General features: G+C 43.9%; 1 protein-coding gene, 1 long non-coding RNA gene and 1 other non-coding gene across 6 annotated transcripts; 2 read left to right on the top strand and 1 right to left on the bottom strand.

Annotated features, from left to right (window-relative positions):
- Positions 1-1044: 1044 nt before the first annotated feature.
- On the bottom strand, positions 1045-22537 carry Taf12 (TATA-box binding protein associated factor 12). Of its 4 annotated transcripts, XM_013154214.3 has the most exons (7): positions 22376-22523; positions 12275-12359; positions 11193-11444; positions 8649-8726; positions 7007-7121; positions 2863-2951; positions 1045-1545 (listed from the first exon to the last, which is right to left on the bottom strand). In XM_013154214.3, the coding sequence occupies exons 2-7, from the start codon at positions 12344-12346 to the stop codon at positions 1510-1512; spliced, it is 642 nt and encodes a 213-aa protein (XP_013009668.1). In that variant the 5' UTR covers positions 12347-12359; positions 22376-22523; the 3' UTR covers positions 1045-1509. The 4 variants fall into 4 exon arrangements, with proteins under 4 accessions (XP_013009668.1, XP_003471311.1, XP_023421433.1 ...); XM_003471263.5 differs by lacking the exon at positions 12275-12359 and having other exon boundaries at positions 22376-22537; XM_023565665.2 differs by lacking the exon at positions 8649-8726 and having other exon boundaries at positions 22376-22525.
- Positions 22538-22546: 9 nt separating this feature from the next.
- On the top strand, positions 22547-26560 carry LOC134472975 (uncharacterized). The gene is made up of 2 exons (XR_010043040.1): positions 22547-22625; positions 26360-26560. It is a non-coding gene; the product is annotated as an uncharacterized LOC134472975 (long non-coding RNA).
- A 152-nt stretch (positions 26561-26712) lies between these two features.
- Positions 26713-26846, top strand: LOC111757225 (U11 spliceosomal RNA). Its single transcript, XR_002791603.1, has one exon. It is a non-coding gene; the product is annotated as a U11 spliceosomal RNA (small nuclear RNA).
- Positions 26847-27251: the final 405 nt, after the last annotated feature.

Here is a 27251-nt window from a genome sequence, read left to right on the forward strand (position 1 = left end):
GGGTCTTCTGAGCTGCCTGCAGAGCTTATAAAGACTTGCCACATGAATGAACATGAACACACCCCAAATGTGCAAATAAAGACAGTCAGACAAAGAGAGAGGAAGCCACTTATCTGTCACACAGGTGACTAAGGGCTGTAATCTTCTGCAGTTTTCTTGTCCCCTTTTGTCCTTAGTGAGGGACTCAAAATTAATTCTGTGTTCCTCTGGTGACCAGTGACATCTGTGTTCCCATGGTTGGAGCTCAGGCCTTCGATGCTTGTTACTGCAAACAGAACATTCTTTGGGGCACTGCCCAGTGGCCTGAGCTCGTTCTGGAGGAAGTTAAAATCCTCCAAGATTCTCATCCTGGTTGCAGGCCACAGAAGTGACTTGGTGGCCAAGTGTCAGGCAAGGCCAGGAAAAGGATGAAGGTAGCTGTCCCATGAGGGTTTGAGATATCCGCCAAAAGCAACAGCGACATCTGCACGGCTTCTGTTGCTCCAAGACATCTATGAGCTGTGAAGAGGGCTCCTGAGCCAGGGGATGGAAGCAAGGGTCCCTCTGCAGGTGGGTGAGGTGCAGCCAAGCGTGTGCGCTGAGCCTGAGGCCTCCCCAATACCCAAACCTCACAGTCCACCAAGGCAATGCTGGGCCCAGGTGGGGACGATGCCATTGAAAGCTCAACCCTGGGATCTGGAAGGTGCTAGGTTTCCTCTGTGTGTTAGTGAAAATTCTAGGTTCAGGGACTGTGACAGCTAAGGACAGCCAGGCCTTTTCTCTAGCTTACTCTGGTCCTCATCAGTGCCAAAAGGACCCAAACTTTCTCTAGGAGTTGCAGGTGTTCAAAAAGGTTCTTAGGCACAGTAACATTACTCAAACCAGGATGCTGTTACTCTGGGGTCTGTTACCCCCTGATGCTGACAAACCAGACTCAAACAAGGACTAGCCTAAAACAACGGGAACTCTCTGTGTGCCTCAGACATCAACTCAGTGCTGCCCCCTGCTGGGCTTCCCGGCTGCCTAGGGCCAGAGTCAAAGGCTCTAAGCCATGTACTCTGTGTCTTTCAATTAATAACTTCTTTATTCTGGAAAAGCAAATCAAATTCATATTCATATAAACACTGACATTACAAAGTACAGGGAAAAGGAAAAGGGAAGAGGAAACAAAACCCTCTACAAATCCTGCTAATACTGTCGCACCCAACAAAATCATAATGCTTTGTCATGTATTCAATCACTTCTAGTATAATAAACCACCAATAAAATCTTCTCTGGAAGGTATACTGCTCCTCTTTGAGACGGCAGGGAAAAGGGACCGGAGGTTGGGATAGGAGGCTTTATTCTTTTGGCAGATCCTCTCAGTCATTATAGATATTGCTGCACTGTTAATAAAAAATATATGCTTCTCTGTAAAGCATTTAAAAACAAACAAACAAACAAACAAACTCCAAGGATGAGATGGCTGAGGTCTCAGCTCAAGTATCTCCAAATACATTGGACAGGTCCATACCCTGACCTTCCTGCGTGTTATTTCTTGGTTGTTTTCCGGATCAGTGCCATTCTCTGAAAGGAGAGAGAAATAAACAATTACACAGGTTCAAGGCAGGTGCTCAAAGGCTCCTCCCTCCTACAGGGTAGTGTGCAGGGCCCCGTGGGTGTCTGGAGGCCCGAAGGGTCACTCCTACATCCAAACTGCTGTAAGCCACAGGATGGCAAGGAGTTACGAGCAGAAGGGGACAGCTCTTGCTTTCTGGGAACACAGGTCAAGGCTGGCAAAGCATGTTTTTCCTTGGCCCCATTCTCTTCCTCCCTAGAGTGGTGGAGAAAATAGGGAAAGGGCCTTGGTTTCAAACGAGGAGCTGGCACTGCACAGTGACCTGCAGTGACGGGCAACTGAAGAGCGACAGCTCGCTGGCTTCGCTCACTGTTTCTGGTTTGCTTGATTGTTTTTTGGGAGACAGGGTCTTGCTATGTCGTTCAGACTGGTCTTGAACTCAGTACGTAGCCCAGGCTGGCTTTGAACTCATAGCCATCCTCCTGCCTCAGCCTCCCCAGTGCTGGGGTGACAGGTGTGCACCACTGCATCCAGCTTTGCTCAGTCTTTTTGACCAACATCATGCTACTGGTTGAGTAAGCAGGGCTGAGCACTGGATGACCTGGGAGCACAGCCAGAGTGACAGGAGAAACTCCCTGTAAGACAGTGCAGCCTTTCAGTTCAGGCTACTGGTGGTTTCCTGGTCTTCCATGTGCTCTGTTCATAGCTGCCCAGGGCCATGAAAACACAAGGAATGCACTCAGGGCTGCCCAGTCACGCTTGTCAGACACTCCAAACCAGAAGAGCCAGTTAAGACAGAAAGTACAGCAGCCAAGTCCCACATTGCTATCGGCCTGACCAATGCAGGGCCAGCTTGCTCTGTATAAGCGCTGCTCCACACTGCCCCAGGGCTCCTCCTTAGGAGGGACAGAACAGAGGTCCATCGGGGGACCCAGGCCTGTGTAGCTGGCAGAGCAGCCTGGTACTACTCTCAGCACAACACAGTATATTTCTTTCTTTCTTTCTTTTTGTCTTTTTCGTTTTTTATCGGTACCGGGGATTGAACTCACGACTGCCTGCTTGCAAGGCAGGCTCTTATGCTGCTGAGCTAAATCCCCAGCCCTAACACAGTGTATTTCTTAGAACTACTCTATTCACAGAGCCATACGTGGGCTTCAGACCAGCATGAAGGAGGTATGGGGGAGGCAGGAGGGCAGAATCTAAAGCTTCAGGTGATGCTCACCAGACCTGAGAAGAAAACTAGAGCCCCTGTGGGGACAGAAGACACCTGCTCGTGCTGCCTTTCATCTTCTCTGCCCGCTGTGTGGGGCAGGGAGACCCCTCACCTGCTTATGTGCTTCTGTGGTGCAAGCTTTTTTGTAGGGCCGGATTTCTTCAGAGCCGAATCCTGGGATCCACATGTTCCACTGGCGCTCTGCAAGGGAGAAGCCCGCACAGGTGAGGAAGGCCACACCAGGAGCACGATGGGACACTTGCTCAGACCAGTGCCAGGGAGGATGGGTCACAACATGAACCATACTAACACCACCCCAGGAAAGGTTCCACAATCACTCATAGCTGCTCCGAAGTGTTGTGTTTTGTAGACAGGGTCTCACTATACACACCAGGCTGGCCTCAAACTTGTGGTCATCCTCTTGTCTCAGCCTCCCTGGTACTGAGATAACAGCCCACCTACCAAGCCTGGGTCAAATAAATTTTTAAAATGTAAATATTCACAAATTTTTACAGCACTTCTCCTATGTAACTGTAGCTATTTATTTTATATGTAAGTCTGTGTATATGTATATATCTCCATATCCATATTCTCTGGTACTAACTAGGGACTAAACCAAGGGCTTTTACTGAGCTACATCTTATTTTTTTATTTGAGATAGGGTCTGACTAAATTGCCCCAGCTAGGCTTGAACTTGCCACTCTCTGGCCTCAGTCAAAGCCTCAGTCCCCTCAGTACAGAGGTCCCTGGACTTTCGAACTCAAGTATTCCCTGAGGGCCAGTTGTAGCTCAGGTTGTCACCCAGAGCCTCAGGCCTTCATAGCCTCTCTCCCATATACCAGCAAATCTCAGTGTCCTTAGAGAGACACCGGCCCAGGATTTCTCAGTTAACCCCATGCAGGACAGGATATGGTCATGTTCCTTCAAGAACTCTTTAGGGATTAAATCTGTATCTGAGACCATCTGGAAGGACAAGCGTGTGGTATTTGGGATATAACTCAAGACTGGTCCTAAGTCAATTCCAGTCAGAACCAAGTTGTTCGTATGTTAAGCTGTTCATAACTTGATGTCTGCTGTAGCTGGGATTAAAGGCATACATCACCATGTCCAGATTCTTAAATCATCTTTAAATATAAGGTGGCGTTAAGTGCATTCACACAGCTATGCAACCATCATGCTTGTCCATCTTCTTCATCCAGCCCAACTGCAGCTGTAGCCTCTAAACAGGAAGTCTGTACCCTGGCTCTGCTTTCCATGTGTGTGAGTCTGGCTGTGGTGCTTCTGTAACATGCCTGCAAGTCCCTCCACGCCTCTCCACCAAGAGGTGCAGTGTAGCTGGGCACGGGTGCTCAGCCCTATGATGCCAGCACTTTTGGAGGCAGAGGCAGGATGATCACAAATTCAGCTCAGTCTGCACAATTTAGCACATAGGGAGAGATCCTGACTCAAAACAGTCTTTCTGACTGCCGCAAAAAGGAGAATTCAGGGGCTGGGGATTTAGCTTAGTGGCATAAGCACCTGCCTTGCAAGTGTGTGGTCGTGAGTTCAATCCCCACTACCGATAAAAAAGAAAAAAACAAAAAAAATTTTAAAAAAAAAAGGAGAATTCAGCAGGAGGGATGCTGTGTAACTTCAGATCTTGGAGTAGAAAAGGCCATGGAGGCCAGGTATGGTGGTACACAACAGTAACTCCCACTAGTCAAGAAGATAAGGCTTGGGAGGCTGAGCCAGGAGGACTGCTATGAGTTCGAGGGTACCTGAATTATACAAGACAGTCTCAAAAAACCAAAACCAACCAAACAAACAAAAACACCTGAGGCAGGAAGATCACAAATTCAACTTCTGCACTGGGCGTGGTGGCTCATGCCTGTAATCCCAGCACTTGGGAGACTGAGGCAGGAGGATCGTTGCGAGTTCAAGACTAGCCTAGGCTACAAAGTGAGCCAAGGCCAGCCTGAACTACGCAGCGAGACTCTGTCTCAAAAAGACAAAAAAAAAAAGTTCAACTTTCTAGGCAAGTTAGCTATATTCAAGATGGAATAAAAAGAAAAACAATGAACAAAATATTTGAAACATATAAAAAAGTAAATGTGAAGTCAAGTGTGGTAATCCCAGCACTTAGAAGGCTGAGACAGGATGATCTCCATGAGCTTAAGGCCAGCCAGGACTAAAAAGCAAAACCCTGTCTCAAAAGAGACAGAGAAAAAGACAGAGAGAGAGATAAGGGAAGGCCTTACAGCACCAAAGACTGCCTGTTACTACCAGGAGCTAGGAAAAAGCAAGAAACAGGCTTCCCTAGGGCGTGACCTTGTTAACACCTTGATTTCAGTCTCTGGCTTCCAGACCTGTGAGAGTGCTGGATTTGTGTACATGTGCCACCACAGCCAGCTAACAACTATTTCTGTTTTTAGTTTTTAAGACAGGGTCTTACTGTGTTGTCTAAGCTAACCTCCAGGTCCTAGGATCAAGCAATTTTCCTGCCTCAGCCTCCAGAGTAGAGATTACAGATGTTAGTTATCATATCTGGCTAATAATAATAACTATTATTGGTACTGGGGATCAAACCCTGGGCCTCACACATGCTAGGAGAGTATTCTACCACTGAAGTACATCTCTAGCCCAGATAACTGTTACTGTTTATAGATCTCTGGTGCAATACTGGCCTTGCGCATGCTATGTGAGTGCTCTACTATGGAGCTATACCCTTAACACTGTTATAGATTTATTTTCCCCAGTACTGGAATTGAACTCAGGGCCTCTGCACTGATCTACAGCCCAGGCCTTGTTTTTTTTTTTTAATCTTGATACAGGACTTTGCTGAGTCAGTAAGTTACTAAGGTTGGACCTGAACCTGTGATCCTCCTGCCTCAGTCTCCCAGGATGCTAGGATTACAGGTATATAACACCACATTGGTAAGAAATACTTTCTTGACACTGGGATGGAAGCCTTCTAGTCATGAGCCATGAACTGGTCTCCCTGAATCCCTCACCACTGTCTGCATCCCTCACCTGGCCCAACTCTGTAGTTATAGATTCTTCTCTCTTTTTTTTTTTTGTCTTTTTCATTTTTTATCGGTACCGGGGATTGAACTCAGGACCACCTGCTTGCAAGGCAGGTGCTTCCGCCGCGGAGCTAAATCCCTAGTTCCTAGATTCTTCTTTCTTTGATCACATTTGTAACTGATGCAGAAGAGGATTTACTCTTTTCCAAATTAATATGGTATTAATGTTAGGTCAGTATCTCCCAAAAACCCAAGCTCAAATTTAGTGTCTGTTGAGTGGGGAAGAATACAAAATTGTATGCATTTTATAATGTTATTAGTAAAAATGCATACACAGGCTGAAAACTGCATGGGAACACTGAGGAACTTCTTTTAGGGGTAGGGGCAGGGTCTCCTTATATAGTTCAGGCTGCTCTTAAATTCACTCTGTAGCCCAGGCTGGCCTAAACTCAGAGCAATCTTCATGCGTCAGCTTCCCAAGTGTTGAAATTATAGGCATGTGCCACCATGCCTAGATAGGAATAATTTTATTTTTGTTTTTTGCAGTGCCAAGGCCTTGCATATGCTAACCAAATGCTTTACCACTAAGCTACAATCCCAGCCCTGAGAACAGTTTTATTTCAATGATATAATAATAACAGCTATAAATTACTAAGCACTAGGGGCTGGGGATTTAGCTCAGTGGCATAAGCACCTGTCTTGCAAGCAGGCGGTCGTGAGTTTGATCCCTGGTACCACAAAAAAGAAAAAAAAAAATTACTAAGCACTTATTTTGTGCTGGGCACTATACCAGTAACTTTTTTGTTTATTTTTGAGACAGGGTCTCACTATGTAGTTCAGGCTGACCTTGAACTCACAGTGATCCTCTTGCCTCAGCCTCCTGAGTGCTGCGATGATAGGCTTGTGCCACCATACCCAGCAATGTGCCAGTCAGTTAACAAACATGGTCTGTAAGTCTCACAATTACCCTGAAAAGAGGTTTTACAAACCAAGAAGCAGGCTCTAAGACAAACCAACTGAGAAGACAAAGCAGCATAGTTAGAAGGCAGCAGCAGCAGAATATGGTTTTAAATGCAAGGCCTGGGCTCATCCCCCAGCGCAGATGGAATTCTCTCCTCCCCTAGTGCTGCGGTTGGATGGATACATAAATCCAAAAGGTCCCAAAGTCCGATCTCAGCCTGAAGGCTCCTCTCAACTCCCCGCCATCCTGAAGGAACAGCTGCGGGGCTCCTTTAGGAAAATGAGGCCGAGTACCTAGATGCAGCTGGACGTCTTTCACCTCCAGGGTGCTGGACTTGCGATGCCGAGCAAGCTGGCAGGCTGCTGTCACCACACTCTCGATAAAGTCATCAGCAATCTGCAGCAGCATCTGGAGAAGCAAGGTGGGGACAGTCACCATGATGCCAGTGGGTGGGGTAGGGCGCCTGTTGCAGGGACAAGTTTCCCCCTGGATCAGTCAGCTTTCTGCAGCGGACCTGGAATCGGCATTTGGGCTAAGCAGAGGATGAAGAATGAAGGCCACAGAAACATTACCCAGTGCAAGGGCAAAGCGCACCCCTGTGAAGAGGGACTCTTGTGCTTTCTACCTATTTCTACCTAGCCAAGGTTAAGTAATGCAGCCCCTTTCTTTCTGGTTTTTTTTTTTTTTTTGGTTATTTGAGACAAAGTCTCACTTTACGGCGCAGGCTGGTCTTGAACTCACCATGTAGCTCAGGCTTAGAACTCACAATCCTTCCAGTGCTGAAATTATAGGCATGTGCCCTGGTGCTCAGTCAATAAGTTTTAATGCAAATCATGTATCTGTATCTCTATCTATCTATCTAGACAACAAGGTCTTGTTATATTGGCCAGGCTGGTCTTATACTTGTGGGCTCCAGTAATTCTCCCACCTCAGCCCCCTGAATAACTACAAATACGTATCACTACACTCAACAAAATCATGTTTTTAATGGCTAATTCTTTAAGAATGGATGTCCAGGATTACCAAACATTTGAAGAAAATATCTTAGCATTAAAAACATAATGGGGGCATATGCCTAAAATTCCCTACATAGTGAACTACTCGGAAGGCTGAGGCAGGAGGACTGCTGTGAATTCAAGATCAGCCTGCACTATATAGCAACACTCTCTCAAACAAAAACAAAAAAACTGGAATTGGGCCAGGGATTTAGCTCAGCAGTATAGGCACCTGCCTGGAGAATACAAAATCATGAGTTCAATCCTCAGTACCATAAATAAGAATAAATGAACGAACAAACTGGAATAAACAAAGTGGAAGCATACAGAGGCAAGAGACTATGCAAGGAAAACAAAAGATAAAAAATATAATGCTCTCAGAGATAGAAATAAGAGAAGATACTGCAATCGAATATATGAACAAAGCTGGGGATTTAGCTCAGTGGCATAAGTGTCTGCCTGGCAAGTGCAAGGTTGCGAGTTCGATCCCTGGTATCAAAAATAAATAAATAAAAATAAAAAATAAAATATGAACAAAGTTTCTTTCCTCAAGAAAAAACCTTTGTGCTGGGTGTGGTGTAACCCTGTAATCTCCACACTTGGGGCTGAGGCAGCAGGAGCGCTGAAAGTGCACGCCAGCCTGGGCTACACTGAGACCCTGTGTCAAAAGACTGAGGAAGGGGCTGGGGTGCAGGTAAGTGTCAGCGCAGCCCTGGGCTGAATCCTAGTTCTCAAAAGAGAAAAGAGAAGGGTTGGGACTAGGCATGTAGAGTGCTTGGCAAGCATGTCCAAGGCCCTGGTTCAATCCCCTGTCCAACCAACCCAATCTAACCCAACCCCCCAGCCCACCGCTTTGTTTGCCTCTAAGTCTCTGCTCTTAACTAGCATGCTGTATCAGTGCTTAGGGATACAGCTGCTGGTGTCCTCAAAGCCACCTTACCTCCTCCACATCTTCATCCAACTGTTCATTAGGATCCACTTCTCTTACTAAGTCCTGTAACTTCTTCTTGGTCAACACCTAAAGTTCATTGGGGAAAGATTTTTCAGTGACTGGTAAGGAAACAAGCAGCTTCTGAAGAAAGGCTGTCAAACTGCTGGGTTTAGCTGTAAGTTTGGAAAGCACTCAGAGTTCACTCTGCCTGGGGCCTTGCTACAAACTCTACTCTCCGGACAGAAGCAGCCAGGGGAAGGCAGAAAGAGTGGCTTGGAAGAGGCCGGTGTGCAACAGCCAGGCACTTTATTTCTGTTCATCACCTTGTTGCTCAGTCCCTTCCCTCAAAGGAAGCAGTTTGTACCTGACTGAGATGGCACCCTTGCCACACTCTCCTTTCTGCTTCCTCCATGCTCAGCTCCTTTCCTTTTGGATGCCTTTCCTCGCCCACCAGGTAAAAGCAACTATTCCCTTCATTTGCCTTTGCTATGCCCTGGGCATCACTGTGCATATTTACAAACCTCCCTGTACCTGACTCAATAGATTAAACTCTCTCAGAGGGCAGGGAACATTGTATTCACCTCTGTGAAACTAAATAATGTATGGGTATGTATAACCATCACCACTTTCATAAAGAAAATGCTGAGTTGCATTTATGTGTGTATGAATATAACTTAAAAATGATCAGTAGCTGGGCACTTCAGAGGCTGAGGCAAGAGGGTCACAGCAAGTTCCAGGCCAGCCTGGACTATCTAACGAGTTTGAGGGCAACCTAAACTACAAAGACTCTTTCTCAATAAATGAATGAATGAATGAATGAATGAAAGCCGGGTGTGGTTGTGCCGCTAGTCCTAGCACTTAGGGATCACCACAAGTTTACTGCAAGCCTGAGCTACATAATGAGTTCAAGATTAGCCTAAGCTACCTAGTAAAACCCTGCCTCCCCAAAAACAAATTGGTTTTGCTCCGTTTATCCTATTTTCTACGTCTTTTGTCTCCTTACTGCCAAGCTAACTTAAGACATGCTACTTTTATTATGTGAATGTTATTCCCTATTAAGTATCTGCAAAGGCTGTCTATGGCCCTGCTGGGCATGGTGGCACGTGCCTGTAATCCCAGCACTCAGAAGGCTGAGGCAGAAGAATCACCACAAGTTTGAGGTCCGCCTGGACCACATAGTGAGACCTGGTCTCAAAAACAAAATGAAAACCAGATGGCCCTATTGTCTTAAAGTTCTTTTTTTTTTGTCTTTTTCATTTTTATCGGTACCAGGGAGCGGACTCACGACTGCCTGCTTGCAAGGCAGGCGCTTATGCCGCTAACTAAATCCCCAGCCCCTGTCTTAAAGTTCTTATGGAAACCTGGTAGTACAGGCCCACTACGCTTCGCTGCAGTTCTGCCTTAACCTGTTTATCCCTAGTTCTTCTCCGTGGAGTCTCTACTCAACATAGGTTGGTCTCCTGACTCTGCCCAGCCCTTCCTGCTCTTCTCTGCTAGCATCTTCACCAATTCTTTTGAAATGTTTCCTCATCCATCCTACTTAGCCTGCAAGATCTAAGTCAAGGTAGTGAACCTCTATTTTGTGACTCTGGAGGGTGGAACCAGGATCACGAATGTAAAGAGGGAGCAGATTGGGGCTGGGGATTTAGCTCAGCGGCATAAGTGCCTGCCTTGCAAGCAGGCAGTTGTGAGTTCAATCCCCGGTACCAATAAAAAGGAAAAAGACAAAAAAAAAAAAAAAAAAAAAAAAAAAAAAAAAGAGGGAGCAGATTTTAGAATCACTGCAAAAACTCATGATGGGAGAAGCCAGGCACGGTGGCACATGTCTGTAATCCCAGCACTTGGGAGGCTGAGGCAGGAAGATCTTGAGTTCCAGACCAGCCAGGACTACAAAGTGAGCTCAAGGCCAGTCTGAATTGCACAGCAAGACACTGTCTCAAAAAAGACACACACACACACACACACACACACACACACACACACAAATTAGTAATAATAGAATCTGGATGATTTAAAAGGAGGAAAGACAGTTATTTTAAGAATAACCTATTTATATATTTTTTTCCCATTTATATTTTTAAATAACTACATGCTAGCACATATATACATACATATACATATATATACATATATATGTGTATATATATATATATATATATATTTTTTTTTTTTTTTTTTTTTAATCGGTACCGGGGATCAGACTAATGACCGCCTGCTTGCAAGGCAGGTGCTTATGCCGCTGAGCTAAATCCCCAGCCCCTTATATATCTTTTTTTATAGCTAGCATATATAAAGCAGCCATTATAGGCAAAGTGTTGTGTGAGTATATGTGATGGATGCAGGTACATATGCATACACACAACTACACATGACAGAATAAAAACTGATACACAGTGAACATGATAATCTGATAAAGAATGTTGGGATTCTGGAGTGCGAACAGACCTTGCTCAATTGCGAAGAGACAGTGCCTGACATGGCCATCGCCCAAAGCATCAGTGGTTCAAATAACCAAAAGCGGTGCCCACACAGGACAAGGAACAGGGACAATACCTGATTGTTCTCAGGGCTGAGACGACCTCCTGTCCCAGGAGTCCCTGGTATCTTTACCACTGTGGTGCTATTGGCCATGGAGCCCTGCGGAGGGGTGTTGGCTGGTTCCGGTTTTATGGATGAAAAATTGGAGAGGTTGATAAGTGCTGAGGGGCCAAACTGGTTCATAATCTGCCGAGCTTTGGACTTCAGCTCATAGAGCTTATCGAGATCCTGTTTCTTTTTGGAGCTGTGAGGACCAAGGCCAATCAACTGGAGAAGGAAAACATGAGAATTAGCACTAGAAATGCAGATACTAAAGTGTGAGTGTGAGTTTTGAAAGTAAAATTATGCATCTGTCAGACTTTGAGGGGTCTTCAGTATACCTGGCATGGTGACCACTGGTTACCTACACATTAAAATGGGGGGAATGAAGAATGTTCATTGCTCTCACCTGACATTCAGACATCCTTTCTTCTCCAAAAGCTAAATGATATAGTTCACAAGTTGAAATAAGGAAGAAGGTAAATGAAATGAAGAATCTTATATAGAAAATAAGCTAGAATAAGCAAGACATTTTTTTCTATATATACATTTTTTTTGTCTTTTTCATTTTTATCGGTACCGGGGATCAAACTCATGACCGCCTGCTTGCAAGGCAGGTGCTTATGCCGCTGAGCTAAATCCCCAGCCCCAAGCAAGACATTTTTGAGGACTACATATGAATATAACATTGGGTTACGTACCACATGCGTTACTTAAATATCAAATAATGTTAAATTCAAATAAGTTATAGCACAATCACACTGAAAACTCAGTCACAAACTTTAAGAAAACCTAATTAGTTCATTTTGGCATTTCAAACCATGCTGGAGTTTATGTCAGGGCTATGACCAATAAACATACATGATTGTTTAGCAACTGTGAAAAGTTCTTCTTTATCATGAAGAGCAGTTTTTCCCAGGGGTTAGCAATCTTTAAGTCCATGCAAAGACCCCAACCTGAAGCAGCCGAACTTCCTAAATCTTAGCGCCACGAGGCCGGGTCAGGATCAGAAGCACATTCACTAGGTTCTGCCACAGTGGCCTCAAGAGCTTACTTACAGCTATCTGAGTGTCTAGTTCTTTAATTACATCAGCCACGGCTGTGAGCCCGGTGAAATGAGAGGCAGCCATTTTCCAAAGCTACCTGCAAATGAATAGCTGGCATCAAGACCACCCTGCCACGGGTGCATCACAATTGCACGTTCTAATGCAACTTCACCAACCAGGATCCAGCAAAGTGCATTCGGAGAAACTTATCTCCTTGTCTTTAATGGGTGCTAGAAAAATATCTCCCTCCTTTCAGAAACAACTTTTTTTTTTGTCTTTTTCATTTTTTTATCGGTACCGGGGATCGAACTCACGACCGCCTGCTTGCAAGGCAGGTGCTTATGCCGCTAAGCTAAACCCCCAGCCCCCTTCAGAAACAACTTTAAAAATTAATTAATGGTCAGGTGGAGTGGTGTGTGGCTATAATCCTAGCACTCAGAAGGCTGAGGTAGGAGGATCTCCAGGAGCTCAAGGTTAGCCTATAAACGTTGGATCTTTTGGGCCCAGATTGTTTGCAGAGGCCCAGGCTAATATCAACTTCAAGAACCTCATGTGCAGCTTAGGGGATGGCAGCCTGTTCCCCTAGCAGGGCACACACCAGCAGGGGTGCTGACCTCTACAACTGCTAGCTCAGCAGAACAAAGAGAGAAATCTGAGGAGTCTGATGTGACAAGTGCTTTGATTGGCACTTGTTCATGCTGTTTTCTTGAGACAAGGTCTCACTATGTAGTAGTTTAGGCTGATCTTGAATTCACTATGTAGCCCAAGCTGGTTTACAAACTACTGCAACACTCCTGCCTCAGTCTTCCAAGCACTGTGATTAGTGGGCTTTGGTCTTTTGGACTAAACCCTTTTTATCGGTACCAGGGATCGAACTCACAACCGCACACTTGCAAGGCAGGCGCTTATGCCGCTGAGCTAAACCCCCCAGCCTCAGACTAAACCTTTTTTGTAAAATATTAAATAAAAAGTTCAATGTGTCGAGTATGGTATCACACTCAATCCTAGCTACTTTGGAGGCTGAGGCAAAAGTTTGAGGCAGCCCAGGGCAACTTAGTGAGACATTGTCTCAAAATAAAAAAAACAGAAAGGGCTGAGGATATACCTGAGTGGTACAGCATCCCTGTGACCCATCCCCAGTATAGCAAACAATAACAACTTAACTATTTTTCTAAAAGAAATAAAGAAAGAAAGAGTCAAACTATATCCTTACTAATCTAGCCTTACAGTTAATAAACTATACTTCTTAAACAACATTCTCCAACCTTCAAGGTACTTCCCATATAGCAATTTAATACTGCTTAAAAGAAGTGGAAGGGGGGCTGGGGATTTAGCTCAGCGGCGTAAGCACCTGCCTTGCAAGCAGGTGGTTGTGAGTTCGATCCCTGGTACCAATAAAAATGAAAAAGACAAAAAAAAAAAAAAAAAAAAAAAAGAAGTGGAAGATTCGGCACAGTGTTACATGTCTATAATCCTAGCACTGGGGAGCCTGAGGCAGGGAGATCACTGCTGAGTTTGAGGCCAGCCTGAGCTACATAGTGAGTTAAGGGCCAACCTGAACTACCTAGTGGGACCATGTTACAAAAAAAGAGAGACAGTCTTTTTTTATATTAGGGACTTTTTGCATAAAGAAAATTTCTGGGGCTGGGGATATAGTTCAGTGGCACAGCGCCTACCTGGCAAGCATAAGGTCTTGAGCACAATTCCCAGTGCCAAAAAAAAAAATCTGTTATAAGATCTGTGCAAAAAATACGAAATACTGGGCTGGGGATTTAGCTCAGTGGCATAAGCATCTACCTGGCAAGCACAAGGTCTTGAGTTTGATTCCCAGTGCCAAAAAACAAAATAAAAAACCCAAAATATCAAATACTCAATACCAAAATTACTCAACATCAAATATAAACAATCACTTATCAAGTTAGGAATCAACCTTAAGGAAGAACTCCAAAGCCAATAACTTTAATGAAGTGGGATTTCTAAGGCAGGAGAAAAGTCAAAGGTTCTCCTTTAAGCAACTAGAGTACAATTTACTGTACCCATTGATGCAGTTGGAAAGCAAATAATATTTCTGAACATACACCAATTCTAAGTGAATTATTTCTTAATATGAAAACTAGGGCCGGGGGTTTAGTTCAGCTGCCATGGGTTCAATCCCCAGTACCAGACACACAACCCACACACACACACACGTTCAAAGCCTCCCAATTCACTGTCCAGCCTTCTGAGTAGCAGGAGTTCTGGACATGTCACTGCTTTTTTTTTTTTTTTTTGTCTTTTGCATTTTTATTGGTACCGGGGATCAATCTCACGACCGCCTGCTGGCAAGGCAGGTACTTATGCCACTGAGCTAAATTCCCAGCCCCACTGCTTTTTTTTTAAACAAGCTTTTGGTTTTTGTAGTCCTAAGAGTCAACCCAAGACTTCAAGCACACTAGGAAATTCTTTTTGTGTGTGTGTGTCTTTGTCTTTTTCCTTTTTATCAGTACCAGGGATCGAACTCACCACTACCTGCTTGCAAGACAGGCGCTTATGCCGCTGAGCTAAATCCCCAGCCCCTCACTAGACAATTCTTTACCACTGACCTACATCCCCAGCACAGCCCCCGCTTTTAACTGGGGATTGAACCAAGAACTTTTACACTGAGCCATATACCCAGTCCTTTCTTTCCTCCTCCCCCCAGTCCTTTTTCTTTTTTTAGGCAGGATCTCGCTATGCAGTTCAGACCAATTTTGAATGCACTATGTATCCCTCGAATGCATGGTGATCCTCCTGTGTCAGCCTGAGTGCCAGGATTACAGGCATGCACCACTATGCCTGGCACCAGTCCTTTTTGTCAAATTTTTATTTATTTTTTATTTTTTATTTTTTCCAATTAGCTTCAGAAAGATAAAATTTTTATTTCTGAGGCAAGATTTTTGCTAACCTGCTAAACTGCTAAACTTCCCTGGCTGGGGTGGAATTTGCAATCCTTCTGACTCAGGTTCTTAGAGTTCTAGGATAACAAGTGCCACTATGCCCCGCTGATTAATTCACTTTACATATTTGGGAACTAGGAGTACTGCTCAGTAGTAGAGCACATGCTTCATATGCCCTTGGCACTGACCGTCACTCCCAGCATAACAAAACAAAACAGCTTACCCATTTGGAATGGGGGGTGCATATTTCTTATTTATATGCTCCTCCATTCCAAATAGATCAAATATTTAAAATTTAAACTTATTTTTTTGTAGTGCTAGGTGTTGAACCAAGGAGTGTTTTATTACTAAGTTATATCCTCAGCCCCCCTGCCTTTTTTTTATTTTGAGACTGTATCTTGCTAAGTTGCTCAGAATGGCCTCAAATTTTCTCCATCCTCCTGCCTCATCCTCCCTAGTGCTGGGTTTATAGGCAGGTGCCACCATGCCAAATTCCAGTTTCATTTTTAATAATTATAGTCAAAGTTATATATTAATAGAGCACACTGTACACATATGAAATATGGATCCACCAGCACTCTGGCCAAGGAAGAGAAGACCATAAGTGTGAGCCCTGTATGGGGAACTTAGAGATCTGGCAAAAAAGACTGGGATGTAATTCAGTGTGACAGCTTTGAGTTCAATCTCTATAGCACATAAATTAAGTAAACATAAAAAGTCATTTGGGTGTGCTATTTATATATATCAATATTTATATACTGATATATATATACACATATATAATATATTTTTTGAGACAGGGTTTCACTCTGTAGTTCAAACTGGTTTTGAACTTACTATGTAGGCCAGGTTGGCCTCAGATTTGAAGTGATCCTCCTGCCTCAGCCTCCCAAGTGCTGGGACTACAGGCATGCATCACCACACTTGGGGTTTTTTTTCCCAAAGAAAATTATTTAATCTGGGCCAGGGATTTAGCTCAGCAGCTAAAGCACCTACCTGGCAAGCGCAAGGTCATGAGTTGGATCCCCAGTACCCCCCAAAAAAGGCCTTGAGCTAGGTTCTATTCTCATATGTGCAATAAATAACCAAACAAACAAAAAGAGAATATACATATAATCATTCTATCAAAACAAGATTATGCCACCAGGCATGGTGGCATGCACCTGTGATCCTAGCACTGGGAAGGCTGAGGCAGGAGGATTTTTGCAAGTTTGAGACCAGCCTGGGCTACAAAGTGAGCTCAAGGCCAGCCTAAACTGCATAATAAGACTCTGTCTCAAAAAAGCAACAAAAACAACAACAAAAAAAATAAAAAGCCCCACAAAATTGTGCCAGGCATACCAGTAGATGTCTGTAATTCCATTAAGCCAGAGGCTGAGGCAGGAAGATCACTATAAGTTCAAAGCCAGCTTGGGCTACATAGTAAGACCCTGTCATCAAAATAAAACAAAATCCCAAAACCAGTCAACCAACCAACCAACAAACCCCAAGACTGTACAGATGGATGAGAGTTCAATTCAATAACCAATTCTATTGTCCTTCTCCTTACCTATACTACTCAAACTGATTAACAGGTGAAGAATGAGAAGTCCTAATTATTTGTCCTTTTAACAACCCTCTACCTTGAACAGAAATCCAGTTGCAAAAAACAAGCAAACAAACAAAAAGAAATCCAGTTGCTACCCTACTACTGTATCACAAGTATCTGAACTTTCAGAGTGAGAAAACAGAGACTTGATAATTGGTGTAAGAGCCTGGTCTTAGCCCAGCATAAAAACACACCTGTCATCCTAGCTCTTGGAAAGCTGAGGGAGAAGTACAAGTTCAAGCCTATTTTGGGCTACACAGTAACACCCTAACCCTAAAAATCCAAAAAGAGAAAGACAGGTAGACAAAAATAAGGAATGACAAAAATAAAGAGAAAAGAAAGAAAGAAGACCAAAAGTCCTAGTCTCCTCAGGGCTTCTGTTCCTTTAATTGTATAAAAAAGAAAAGCAAGCAACAGGAATAAGGGAATAAAGACCAGATTGACCTTACAACCTTTTTACTCTGGCATGCTAAGGAACTTATTAAACAAAATATTGGAGGTCAAGGGGACTATGGATCTAATGGCATAAAAGCTAAAATTAGTGCCAGGCATGGTGGTGCATGCCTGTAATCCCAGCATTCAGAAGGCTGAGGCAGGAGGATCACTGCAAGTTTGAGATCAGCCTGCCCTACAAAGTGAGCCAAGACCAATGTGAACTGCACAAGGAGACCCTGCCTCAAAAGACAAAAAAAAAAAAAAAAAAAAGGCAGATTAGTGTGGTGACTATTTGACTTAAGGACTAGATTTTCTACCTAGCTGTTTCTCTCCACTCTGGGTTCCAGCTACATCTAAAGAAGCTCATATTTCAAAGCCTAAAAGATTTTTTAAAAATCAATTTTCTGTTATTTATGTGACTTGAACAGAAACAAGGTATATTTTTTCCTACTTCGAAAAAAATGCTTATTTTGGTTAGGCTGATCCACTTGTAGTGGTTCCGACTTAACAGAAAGGCAGCATAGTACAGTAAGCAAGATATGGACTCTATGGCAGGCATAGAGGGACATGCCTGTTATTCCAGCAGTTGAGAGGCTGAGACACAAGAATTGTCAGGAGTTCAGGGCCAGTCTGGGATACATAGTAAGTTCAAGGTCAGCCTGAACTATACAGTCAGACTTTGTGTTAAACCTCCCCTCAACATCCATCTGGAGTCAGGTGTAGTGTGGTCCACACCTGTAATCTCAGTACTGTGAAGGCTGAGGCAGGGGTGTTGAAAGTTTGAGACCAGCTCTAAAAGTAAAAGGGAGTTCAAGTCTAGTTTGAACTACATACCAGACTGTCTCAAAAACACAAAACGAAAAGCCAGGCATGGTAGTGCACCCTACTAGCCCAGCACCACGAAGGCTAAAGATGAAAGTCTGAGGCCAGGCTGCTGTACACAGTGAGTTCAAGGCCAGCCTGAAACACAGTAAGACTGTCTCAAAACAGAAAGACAGACAACAAAACTGGTGACAGTGTTCGAGGTCAAATACGTGTTGTCATTTAGTTATAGTTATATTCTGTGTGCCTCTAAAATTTTCTGCTTTTTAAAATATATTCCTCTCTTGGGGCTGGGCATTTAGCTCAGCGGCATAAGCACCTGCCTTGCAAGCAGGCAGTTGTGAGTTTGATCCCCGGTACCGATAAAAAGGAAAAAGCAAAAAAAAAAAAAAAAAAAAAAATATATATATATATATATATATATATATATATATTCCTTTCCATGTTTGCCCATCAGCAAAATAGAAGTAATACTTCTATAAAGCATATCACTGAGGGGCTGGGGGTTTAGCTCAGCAGGCATAAGTGCCTGCCTTGAAAGCAGGCAGTCGTGAGTTCAATCCCCGGTACCGGTAAAAAGGAAAAAGACAAAAAAAAAAAAAAAAAAAAAAGCATATCACTGAACAAAAGCACTCTCCTCCCCTTCAGATTCCTCTTTATGTCAGGTACTGTAATTTAATGGACTAGTTACATAGTGTATTTGAGGAGAACTAAATTTTTGTTTTCACAGAATCATAGATATTCAAGATAGAAAAAAAAAGCAACAGTAGGTTTCAGTAGGAAAAAAAAAAGCACCAGTAGTACAGTATTTATAGGTCCTTTATCACTTCTTAGCCTTTTGGCTAAGATCAAATGTAGTTACAGATCCTTAAGCAAGTTATCTAATCTCTTTATGCCTTGATTTCTTTAAATGAAAATAATGGGAGTTTTAATAAAGTGTACTTCAATTGGATGTGGTGACACATACTTGGAATCATTCTGGGACACTGGGGCTGGAAGATCTCAAATTTGAGTCAATGTGGGCAACTTGGTGAGTCCCTATTTTAAAATTTTTTTTAAAAGCCAAGCACAGTAGTGCAAGGCACAATGCACACCTATAATCTCAGTACTCTGGGAGGCTGAGGCTGGAGGATCTCCAGTTTAAGCACAGACTAAACCAAGGCCCTATCTCTAAGTAAAAAATTAAAAAGGGGAGTTTGCGGTGGAGTGCTCATGAGTTTAAACTTGTGTGTGGTGGGGTGAATCACCTACCATCACTGAAATAGTGACAAAGGCATGCTTTCTATCATAATATAGTATAAATTCTGGTCACTTGTACCCAGGGATTTGCAGGTAAGCTAAGCCACTGGGAAAAAAATAGCCTAAGTGTCTCAACTATCTAGTTCATGCTAACAATTAATTGAAAAGTTAACCTAATTTAAGTACTTGTTCTTCAAATTGCTCTTTCCTGACCTCCTAAATACTGTACTGGTGCTTTTTTTTCCCTACTGAAACCTACTGTTGCTTTTTTTTCTATCTTGAATATCTATGATTCTATGAAAACAAAAATTTAGTTCTCCTCAAATACACTATGCAACTAGTCCATTAAATTACAGTACCTGACATATATATATTCCTCTCCATGTTTGCCCATCAGCAAAATATATATATATATATAAATTTTTTTTTTTTTTTTTTTGCTTTTTCCTTTTTATCGGTACCGGGGATCGAACTCACAACTGCCTGCTTGCAAGGCAGGCACTTATGCCGCTGAGCTAAATGCCCAGCCCCAAGAGAGGAATATATTTTAAAAAGCAGAAAATTTTAGAGGCACACAGAACTGAAGTTGGGTCACTAGGTGCTATGTGTTTTCAGGCAAAGTACTTAACTTCTCTGAACCTATTTAACTGTACAATGGAACTAATAATACCTAAGTTGTGAGGCTATAATAATTGTGTATATTATGTAAAAATGCTTGACTAGTTAGTACTATTACTGAAGAAGGGAAGTCACTAGTCTAAATCTCATCATCTTTTTTTTTTTGTACTTCAGGAGATTGAACCTAAGGCCTTCATAAAGAGCTCCATCCCCTGCTCCACCCCACTCTCCCACTTTTGAAAGTCTGAGACTGGAGCAGGGCATGGTGGCCCATGCTTGTAATCCTAGGGCTAGGGAAGCGAAGGTAGAAGATCATTGTGAGTTTGAGGCCAGCCTGGACTACACAGTGACTTCAAGGCCATCCTAAACTATACAGTGAGACCATGTTCCCAAAAAACAAAAACAAATTGTTTTGAGATTGGGCTGGGCAGGGCTGGGGATTTAGCTCAGTGGCATAAGCGCCTGCCTTGCAAGCACATGGTCTTGAGTTTGATCCCTGATACCAAAAAAAAAGAGAAAAAAAAAGTTGCTTCCTCCACAAACTTCTCGTTGGGCTGGGCATTGTACCACATTCCCTATAATCCCATCCCTGTGTGAGGTTGAGGAAAGAGGATCAAATGTTTGAGCTCAGCCTAGGCAACTTAGCAGACCCTATCTCAAAATAAAAGATGGGAGATGTAGCCCAGCGTGAAAACAGTTCAATCTCAAGTATAGTTTAAAAAAAAATTTCCAAATGTCTTCCTAGATTTTGTGATCTTCTTGCCTCAATTTCCCAGAGTGTGGGATTACAGGCAGGCATGCCCCACCATGTCCAAACTCCATAATCCTTATTTAAAAGCAGCCATCCCTAGCAAATGCTTGTGCTAAAAATATAGATCACAAGTTACTTGTGAGTTCTAAATAGCTAATTAATAACGCTGAGTATAATTTAAAAGTTTCCTCATTGATAAGTGACATTCACTGTATGTTCACATAGACACAAGACTCAAAGTATTATATTCTGTAAAAATTTCCGACCTAGGGCCAGGGATTCAGCTCAGTGGCATAAGTGCCTGACTGGCGAGTGCAAGGTCCTGAGTTCAATCCTTGGTACCAAAAAACAAACAAACAAAACGTCTCTCCTGTAGGGCACAGTAGAACAGGCCTGGAATCCTAAGGATTACAGTCTGAAGCAGGAAGACTGTAAATCCCAGTAACCTGGACAATTCAGCCAGCCCCAGTCTCAACATTTTGTAAAGGGGCGGAGGGGTCTGGGAATATAGCTCAGTGGTAGAGTACTACTGGACTCAATCCCATCACGAGCAGGAAAAAAAAAAATTCTCTCCTGATTTTGAAGGTAAAGATGCTTGAAGTATTTACTCAAGGAATATTAACCTAGCATCTGTTGTTTGCTACAACAGCAGAGTACTGCAAACTTATGATCTAACTAATTATTGTCTCCATGTGATCCTAAGTCCTCTTTAGCCCTTTTTGCCCTTAAATGTAAAATAGGAGTGTAAAAGAGACGGTCTTTCAGCCCCTTCCATCTCTGGCATTCTATCTGAGAAGCACAAATCTGTGCTCAGTCGGGCTGAGTGAAATGGGGTGTAAAGCACTCATCAAGTATATAACTGAGTTCAAATTGCTTCCAACTTCACATCCGAGTCTCAATAACGAAGCAGAAAAACGAAGATGCTTGAATGTGGGCTTCCTAGATTAAGTATCTGACACAAGAAAAGCCTGTCTGCCAACTATCAAGGAGGCAGCGCAAAGGAGTCTTCTCCAGAACACATTCTTTATCAGTGGGGTACAGAGAACACCAGGGAAAAAAATTGTAGCCCAGCGTGAAAACAGTTGGAAAAACTGTTTTCTATTTTTTCCACTTTCTCTTTCTCGTGGAGATTGATCTCACACTAGGACCCCTCGGATCTTCCGTTTTTAGGAGCCTGGCTCCTCACAGCCCTGTATCCTCAGGAACTCGGAGTCTCAAAGCCCCGATTCCGTCACCAGAGAAGCCCCGGTCTTCACTGCCCGCTTCTGCTCCTTCCTAAACTCAAGTCTTCTCTGCCTGCTTCTGCCTCTCAGGAATCTGTCTTCGCTGCCCTCTTTCTGAATCCTTAGGAGCCTGGGTCTTGGCTGTCCCGCTTCTGTTCTAGGAGCCCAAGTCCTCACGACTCCACTTTTACCTCTGTGGAGCCCGTGTCTTCACACCCGGTTTCGTTCCGTCCCTCTCCTCCTAAAAGTACGGGTCTCACAATCCTGTCTCGCTCAGACCGCTTTCTCTCAGATGCCGAGGAACTCACATCCGTCCCCGTTCTTTAAGTCTCGTTCGGAGCCCGGTCCCCACAGCCGCGTCTTCTCCGAGCCCGATCCCCTTAAGTCCCGTCCCAAGAGCCTGAATGCTCACAGCCCAGTCTCCTCCACAACCTGGTTCTTTAAACACTGACCCACTGTGGGTCTGGGTCCTGACTCCCTCCTCCCGCTCTTCTTCCTCAACTGCCAGGGCCCAAGACTCACAGGCAGCAGCGTCTATCTCCCCATGATATGCGGAGACTGCCCCAGTGAAGCTTTCGTCTCAGCAGCCGGTCCGACTGCGCGGCCCTCCCCGACTACTTTCCGGCACCGCTCCCCGCCTCCAACCCGGAAACGCGCGGTTCTTCCGGCCGGCGGGCGCGCGCCTGGTTTGCGCAGGCGCAGAGTGCCCTCCGACACGTGGTTGCTGTGTTGTGCTGTAGCTCTGCTCTGGCGTTAGCGCTTTCTCCTGCTGGTGGGTGACTGGGGGCGTGGGCGAGCTCTGTATTTTCTATCTTGACATTTCTAAACTTGCCCTATCATTTCTTCTCTTTTCGCCGTTTGTCTTTCGCGAGTATGACTGATAATGGACGCCCTTCGGACGGCTTCAAGGTCGCCATTTTTGGTTGGTGGGTTTGTCGTGACCTCAGGATGTGGGTATCACCCGGGGCGGCAGTACACATCCCATAGGTATCCTACTTGGGGACAAGACAGACAAGTTGTGCCTGTAAGTTTGCAGTTAATAAAAATGAGGGCCTACTAGGTCAGGAAATGTGTTCAGCCCCATTCTTCCCCTGTCATTTATTTCGAAGAAGTTTGTTTTTGAGACCGGAGCTCGCTGTGTACTGCAGGCTGACCTGGAGTGAACTATGGAGCTCAGGCTGGCCTGGAACTAGAGGCGATCCTCCTACCTCAGCCTCTCGAGTGCTGTGTGTTGTAACCTAATTAAAGCGCCGCTATCCTGTTATGACCTGTGTTTCAACTCTCCTTTCTTGTGAGTTATCCCCTTCCAGAACAGCAATTTGGTCCCTGACCCAACTGACCCTTGATTGTAAAACATTTGCTGACCACTAATTGTAAAACACTCGGTCCTGGGACCAACTGGCCCTGGTTGTAAAACGTTTTGCAGAGATTAACTCCCTTTTTGTATAAGCTCCCTCCTTTTTCTCTTCTTCGTGGTTTTTCCTTTTAAAAACCCCTGTAACCTACTGGTTGCACAGCTCTGCAGACTCCAACGCAGGCCCTGTCGCTGGGTACCAGCTAACGTAAAGCGCTTCTTTTTTAATTGGTACCGGGGATCGCCTGCTTGCAAGGCAGGTGTATATGCCACTGAGCTAAATCCTCAGCCCTTTTTTTTTTTTTAAAGACGCCTTGCCCCGTTTTTGAAAAAAATCTTGGGGCCTCGTTTTTTGGGGTACAAACACTGTGCTTACAGGCATGTGACCCCACACCCGGCTGAGACGTTTAGTAAAGGAATTTAGTAGAAATCTAGCTAAAACATTCGAAGCCTCAAGTTGAACTGAGAACTGCAGGATTTGAGTCTGTTCTTTAACCATTACGCTCTGACACTTTGAGTTATTTCATCCGTCAAAATTTAGTGACAGACAAAACTTTGTGACTATTCTGGATCATTTGTTTTTTTACCTAGCTTTAGATGCAGACAAGTAAAAAATAGCCGATTTCAACATCTGTGGGATTCTCAGTAAAATGGAGAAGGACCCACGCACAATGTTAAAGGCGTGTGTCAGCCAAAGCTACAAAAAGTAGCCTGCAGGAATCAAAAGGAGCTGCCTAAATGGGTGCAGCAACCTGTCCCCTCTTGTCTTTGTATCTTCCCATCCTCATCCCACCACATTCCCAGTCCACTGTTCATTGCCACTGGATCCAGACTATTGGATTCAGTGCCTTGTTATCATTGTAAGTGTCCTACTGTCTTGCCTAGGCTTATCTGCCGGCCACTTCCCATCATTTACTTTAGGGTTTGCCATATCAGTTTTGTTGTTTTGTTGAACTATTGTACATCTTTTTTTTCTGTTTTCTTTTAGAAGAGGGCTTGTGATGTAGTGCTGGCTGGCCTTGAACTCATTGGCCTCCAATTCAAACTAATCCTGCCTAAATCTACCGAGGGCTGGAGTTAAGGCATGCACCACTATATCTGGCTGGCCTACTGTGTATCTCTTACTGACCCAGTTTGAATGTATAGTCACCTAACAAATATTTTATTGTCTTACTGTATGCCGGGCCTTTTGCTGTGTACTGGGTACATACTGGTGACAAAACAGACATCCTTGTCCTGAGTGTTTACAAGCTGCAGCAAAGACACAAATGAGCACCAGGACAGGAAGGACAAGAATTAAGATGTGTTGTATACATTTGCCAATTCCAAAATGCATGTAATCATTATGTACTGCAAACATATACTAATTAAAAAAATTTTTAAAAATTTTTGTCTTTTTCCTTTTTATTGGTACCGGGGATCGAACTCACGACTGCCTGCTTGCAAGGCAGGTGCTTATGCCGCTGAGCTAAATCCCCAGCCCCCTACTAATTAAAATTAAAGAGGACTGAGGATTTAGTTCAGTGCAGCACCTACCTAGCAAGCCCAAGGTCCTGAGTTTGATTCCCAGTACCAAAAAGAGAGTGAGAAAGTACAAGACTAAGCCAGGCTTACTTATCTGGATGATGGACAGTCTTGAGCCAAAACTGAGTCAGAAGAGTTTAGACAAGGACTGAGCCAGCCTCGGTCCTAGAACTTAATAGGAAACAAGGAGAGGTGATGAAGTTGAAGTAGAGCAGGGTTCACTTCAGCTAGATCCTAAATGCTGGTGAAGATCTGGGATTTTTATGCAGTGTATGATGGGAAGGCATTAAAGAGTCAAGCAGAGAAATGAAACGATTAGTTTTTAAAAGAGAACATGGTAGAGGCTGGGGATTTAGCTCAGCGGCATAAGTGCCTTGCAAGCTCACAGTTGTGAGTTCGATCCCCAGTACCAAAAAAAAAAAATGGTAGATTATAGGAGTCCCCAGCCGATACTTGGTAGCACCCATCTCAGTTTTTTGCTGGTTTCTACTACCCTCTTCCTGTAACAGTGTAAGACTGTTTATTTAGGCTGGGCGTGGTAGCAAATGCTTTTAATCCCAACACTTGGGAGGGTGAGGCTAGAGGATCTCTGAGTTCAAGGTCACCCTACATTATAATGTGAGACGTGGTGCGAGGTGGTGCGTGCATGAAATCCCAGCACTGGGGAGGCTGAGGCAGGAGGATCATTTTGAGTTTGAGACCACCCTGAGCTACAAAGTGAGTTCCAGGCCAGCCTGAACTGCATGGGGAGACCTTGTTTCCAAAAAAAAAAAAAAAAAAAGAAAAGAAAAAATACATATCCTGAGACCCTGTCTCAAAAAAATATATTGTTACATAAAATATATAGCACTGGGTCTTTACACTGGTGTTGCACACCTGTGTGATATCCATGATACCATGCTGCACAATATTTAACACCATTTTGCCACTCATTTAAAAATACCTGCAGAGTTAGGTGTGGTGGCTTGCACCTGCAATCCCAGCATTTGGGAGGCTGAGGCAGGAAGATAGCTCTGAGTTTGAGGCCAGCCTGGGTTATAACATGTGAGTTCAAGGTCAGTGTGACCTACATAGGGAAACCCTGTCTCAACACCGCTGTACCCCCCAATATTAAAAAAATCTAGGTTGACAGAAATCTAATTCAATCAGAAAAGTCAGGTATTGCTTTTTCAAACTAATATCATGCTTTACCTTACTGTAAAATTACCAATTTTTTTTTGTTAATGTCTAATTCACTCCTTCAAAATGCAGCATATAAAGCTGGCAGTGGTGGCACAAACCTATAATCCCAGCACCCTAGAGGCTGAGGCAGGAAGATCACTGCAAATCCAAGGCCAGTCTGGGCTACATATTAAATTCAAGGCCAGCCTAAACAATATAGTGACCCCCTGTCTTAAAAAGAGATGGGAAAACCCAGAAGTGCGACATGTACCAGTCCACCATCTGAGCAACACAGCGTGACACTATCATTTCTGGATGTCACGTAAGTGGCCAGGTTGTTTTTGTCCTCTTACTATTGACGCTTTCTGTGCACGCCTGCCGGGCTGGTCCAGTATGGATGGCTACCAATGGCATAAATTTCTCATTTGTAATGCTGATACTTTGAGATTACTGTCTTCTTCAATTAGGTATTCACACCCGAGGAAAGCCGTTTTCCCCGTTGACTGCCAGGAGGGAGGGAGCAACCGGCAGCAGCTTGCAATCGCTCGGCAGCCACGCCCCCATCTCCTGTTGGCTGCATTTACCCAGCAATCACTGCTCATATTTGCATATTGTTCACGTTTTTCCTTTACTTTTAAATTCCAATAAAAAAGACAATAATGAACTCATTTTTACAGAGATTCTCTGATCCAGAAGATTCTGACATTTCCCCTTTAACTTTAGGAATATAAGGTCGGAAATTCCTTAGGGTTTTTGTTTTCACCTTTACCAAAAGATGGATTAAACAACAGTGCTACTCTGTTTTTCCTGCCATTTCAGCAAAAAGGGCTTCTGTCGTGAGTGGCACACGTAGGGCAACTCGTTTGCTCTGCGTGCGGAATCGACATCAAGAGATTTCGGAAGCATAATTTTTTGGTTTCTGGGCAGCTAGTGATCGTTGGTCCTGGCGCCCTTTGTGTTATGTAAAAAGTAGTGGTTATGGCTTTCAGCAGTACAGTGCTTGTGTACCAGAGGTACAATAGCTTTAGGGTAGTTTTTACGTTGAAAGTACAGTAGGAGTTTTTAGATACATGAAGGGAGAGAGGAGGCTTTCTGAGGTTATTCTGTACGGGAATGCTACAGTAATTTAGAGAGTATCTTAAATTGTTTCAGTATCATTTGGAAGTGAGGGGGTCGAGCTGGGCGTGTAATCCCTGCTCTGGGGGCGGCTGAGGTGGGAGGATTGTTAGGAGACCAGCCTGGGCTTCACAGTGAGCTCCAGGTCTGAATTGCGTAGCAAGACCCTGTCTCAAAAAAGACAAAAGGGAGGGGGGCTCCTAGTAAGAATTGGTTCTTGCTGATCCTGGAGTTTGAAGATTA

This window comes from Cavia porcellus, unplaced genomic scaffold (assembly GCF_034190915.1).
Source record: "Cavia porcellus strain 051 isolate PalLab524CR breed Dunkin Hartley unplaced genomic scaffold, mCavPor4.1 scaffold_25, whole genome shotgun sequence".
In the NCBI taxonomy this organism is placed as follows: Eukaryota; Metazoa; Chordata; class Mammalia; order Rodentia; family Caviidae; genus Cavia; species Cavia porcellus.

Coding starts and splice junctions, on each gene's coding strand:
- Taf12 (XM_013154214.3), bottom strand. CDS start 12,346: ATGGCTGCCTCTCATTTCACCGGGCTCACAGCCGTGGCTGATGTAATT. Junction 11,445..12,274: donor AACTAGACACTCAGATAGCT/GTAAGTAAGCTC, acceptor TTCCTTCTCCAG/TTGATTGGCCTTGGTCCTCA. Junction 8,727..11,192: donor TCAGCCCTGAGAACAATCAG/GTATTGTCCCTG, acceptor AATGAACTTTAG/GTGTTGACCAAGAAGAAGTT.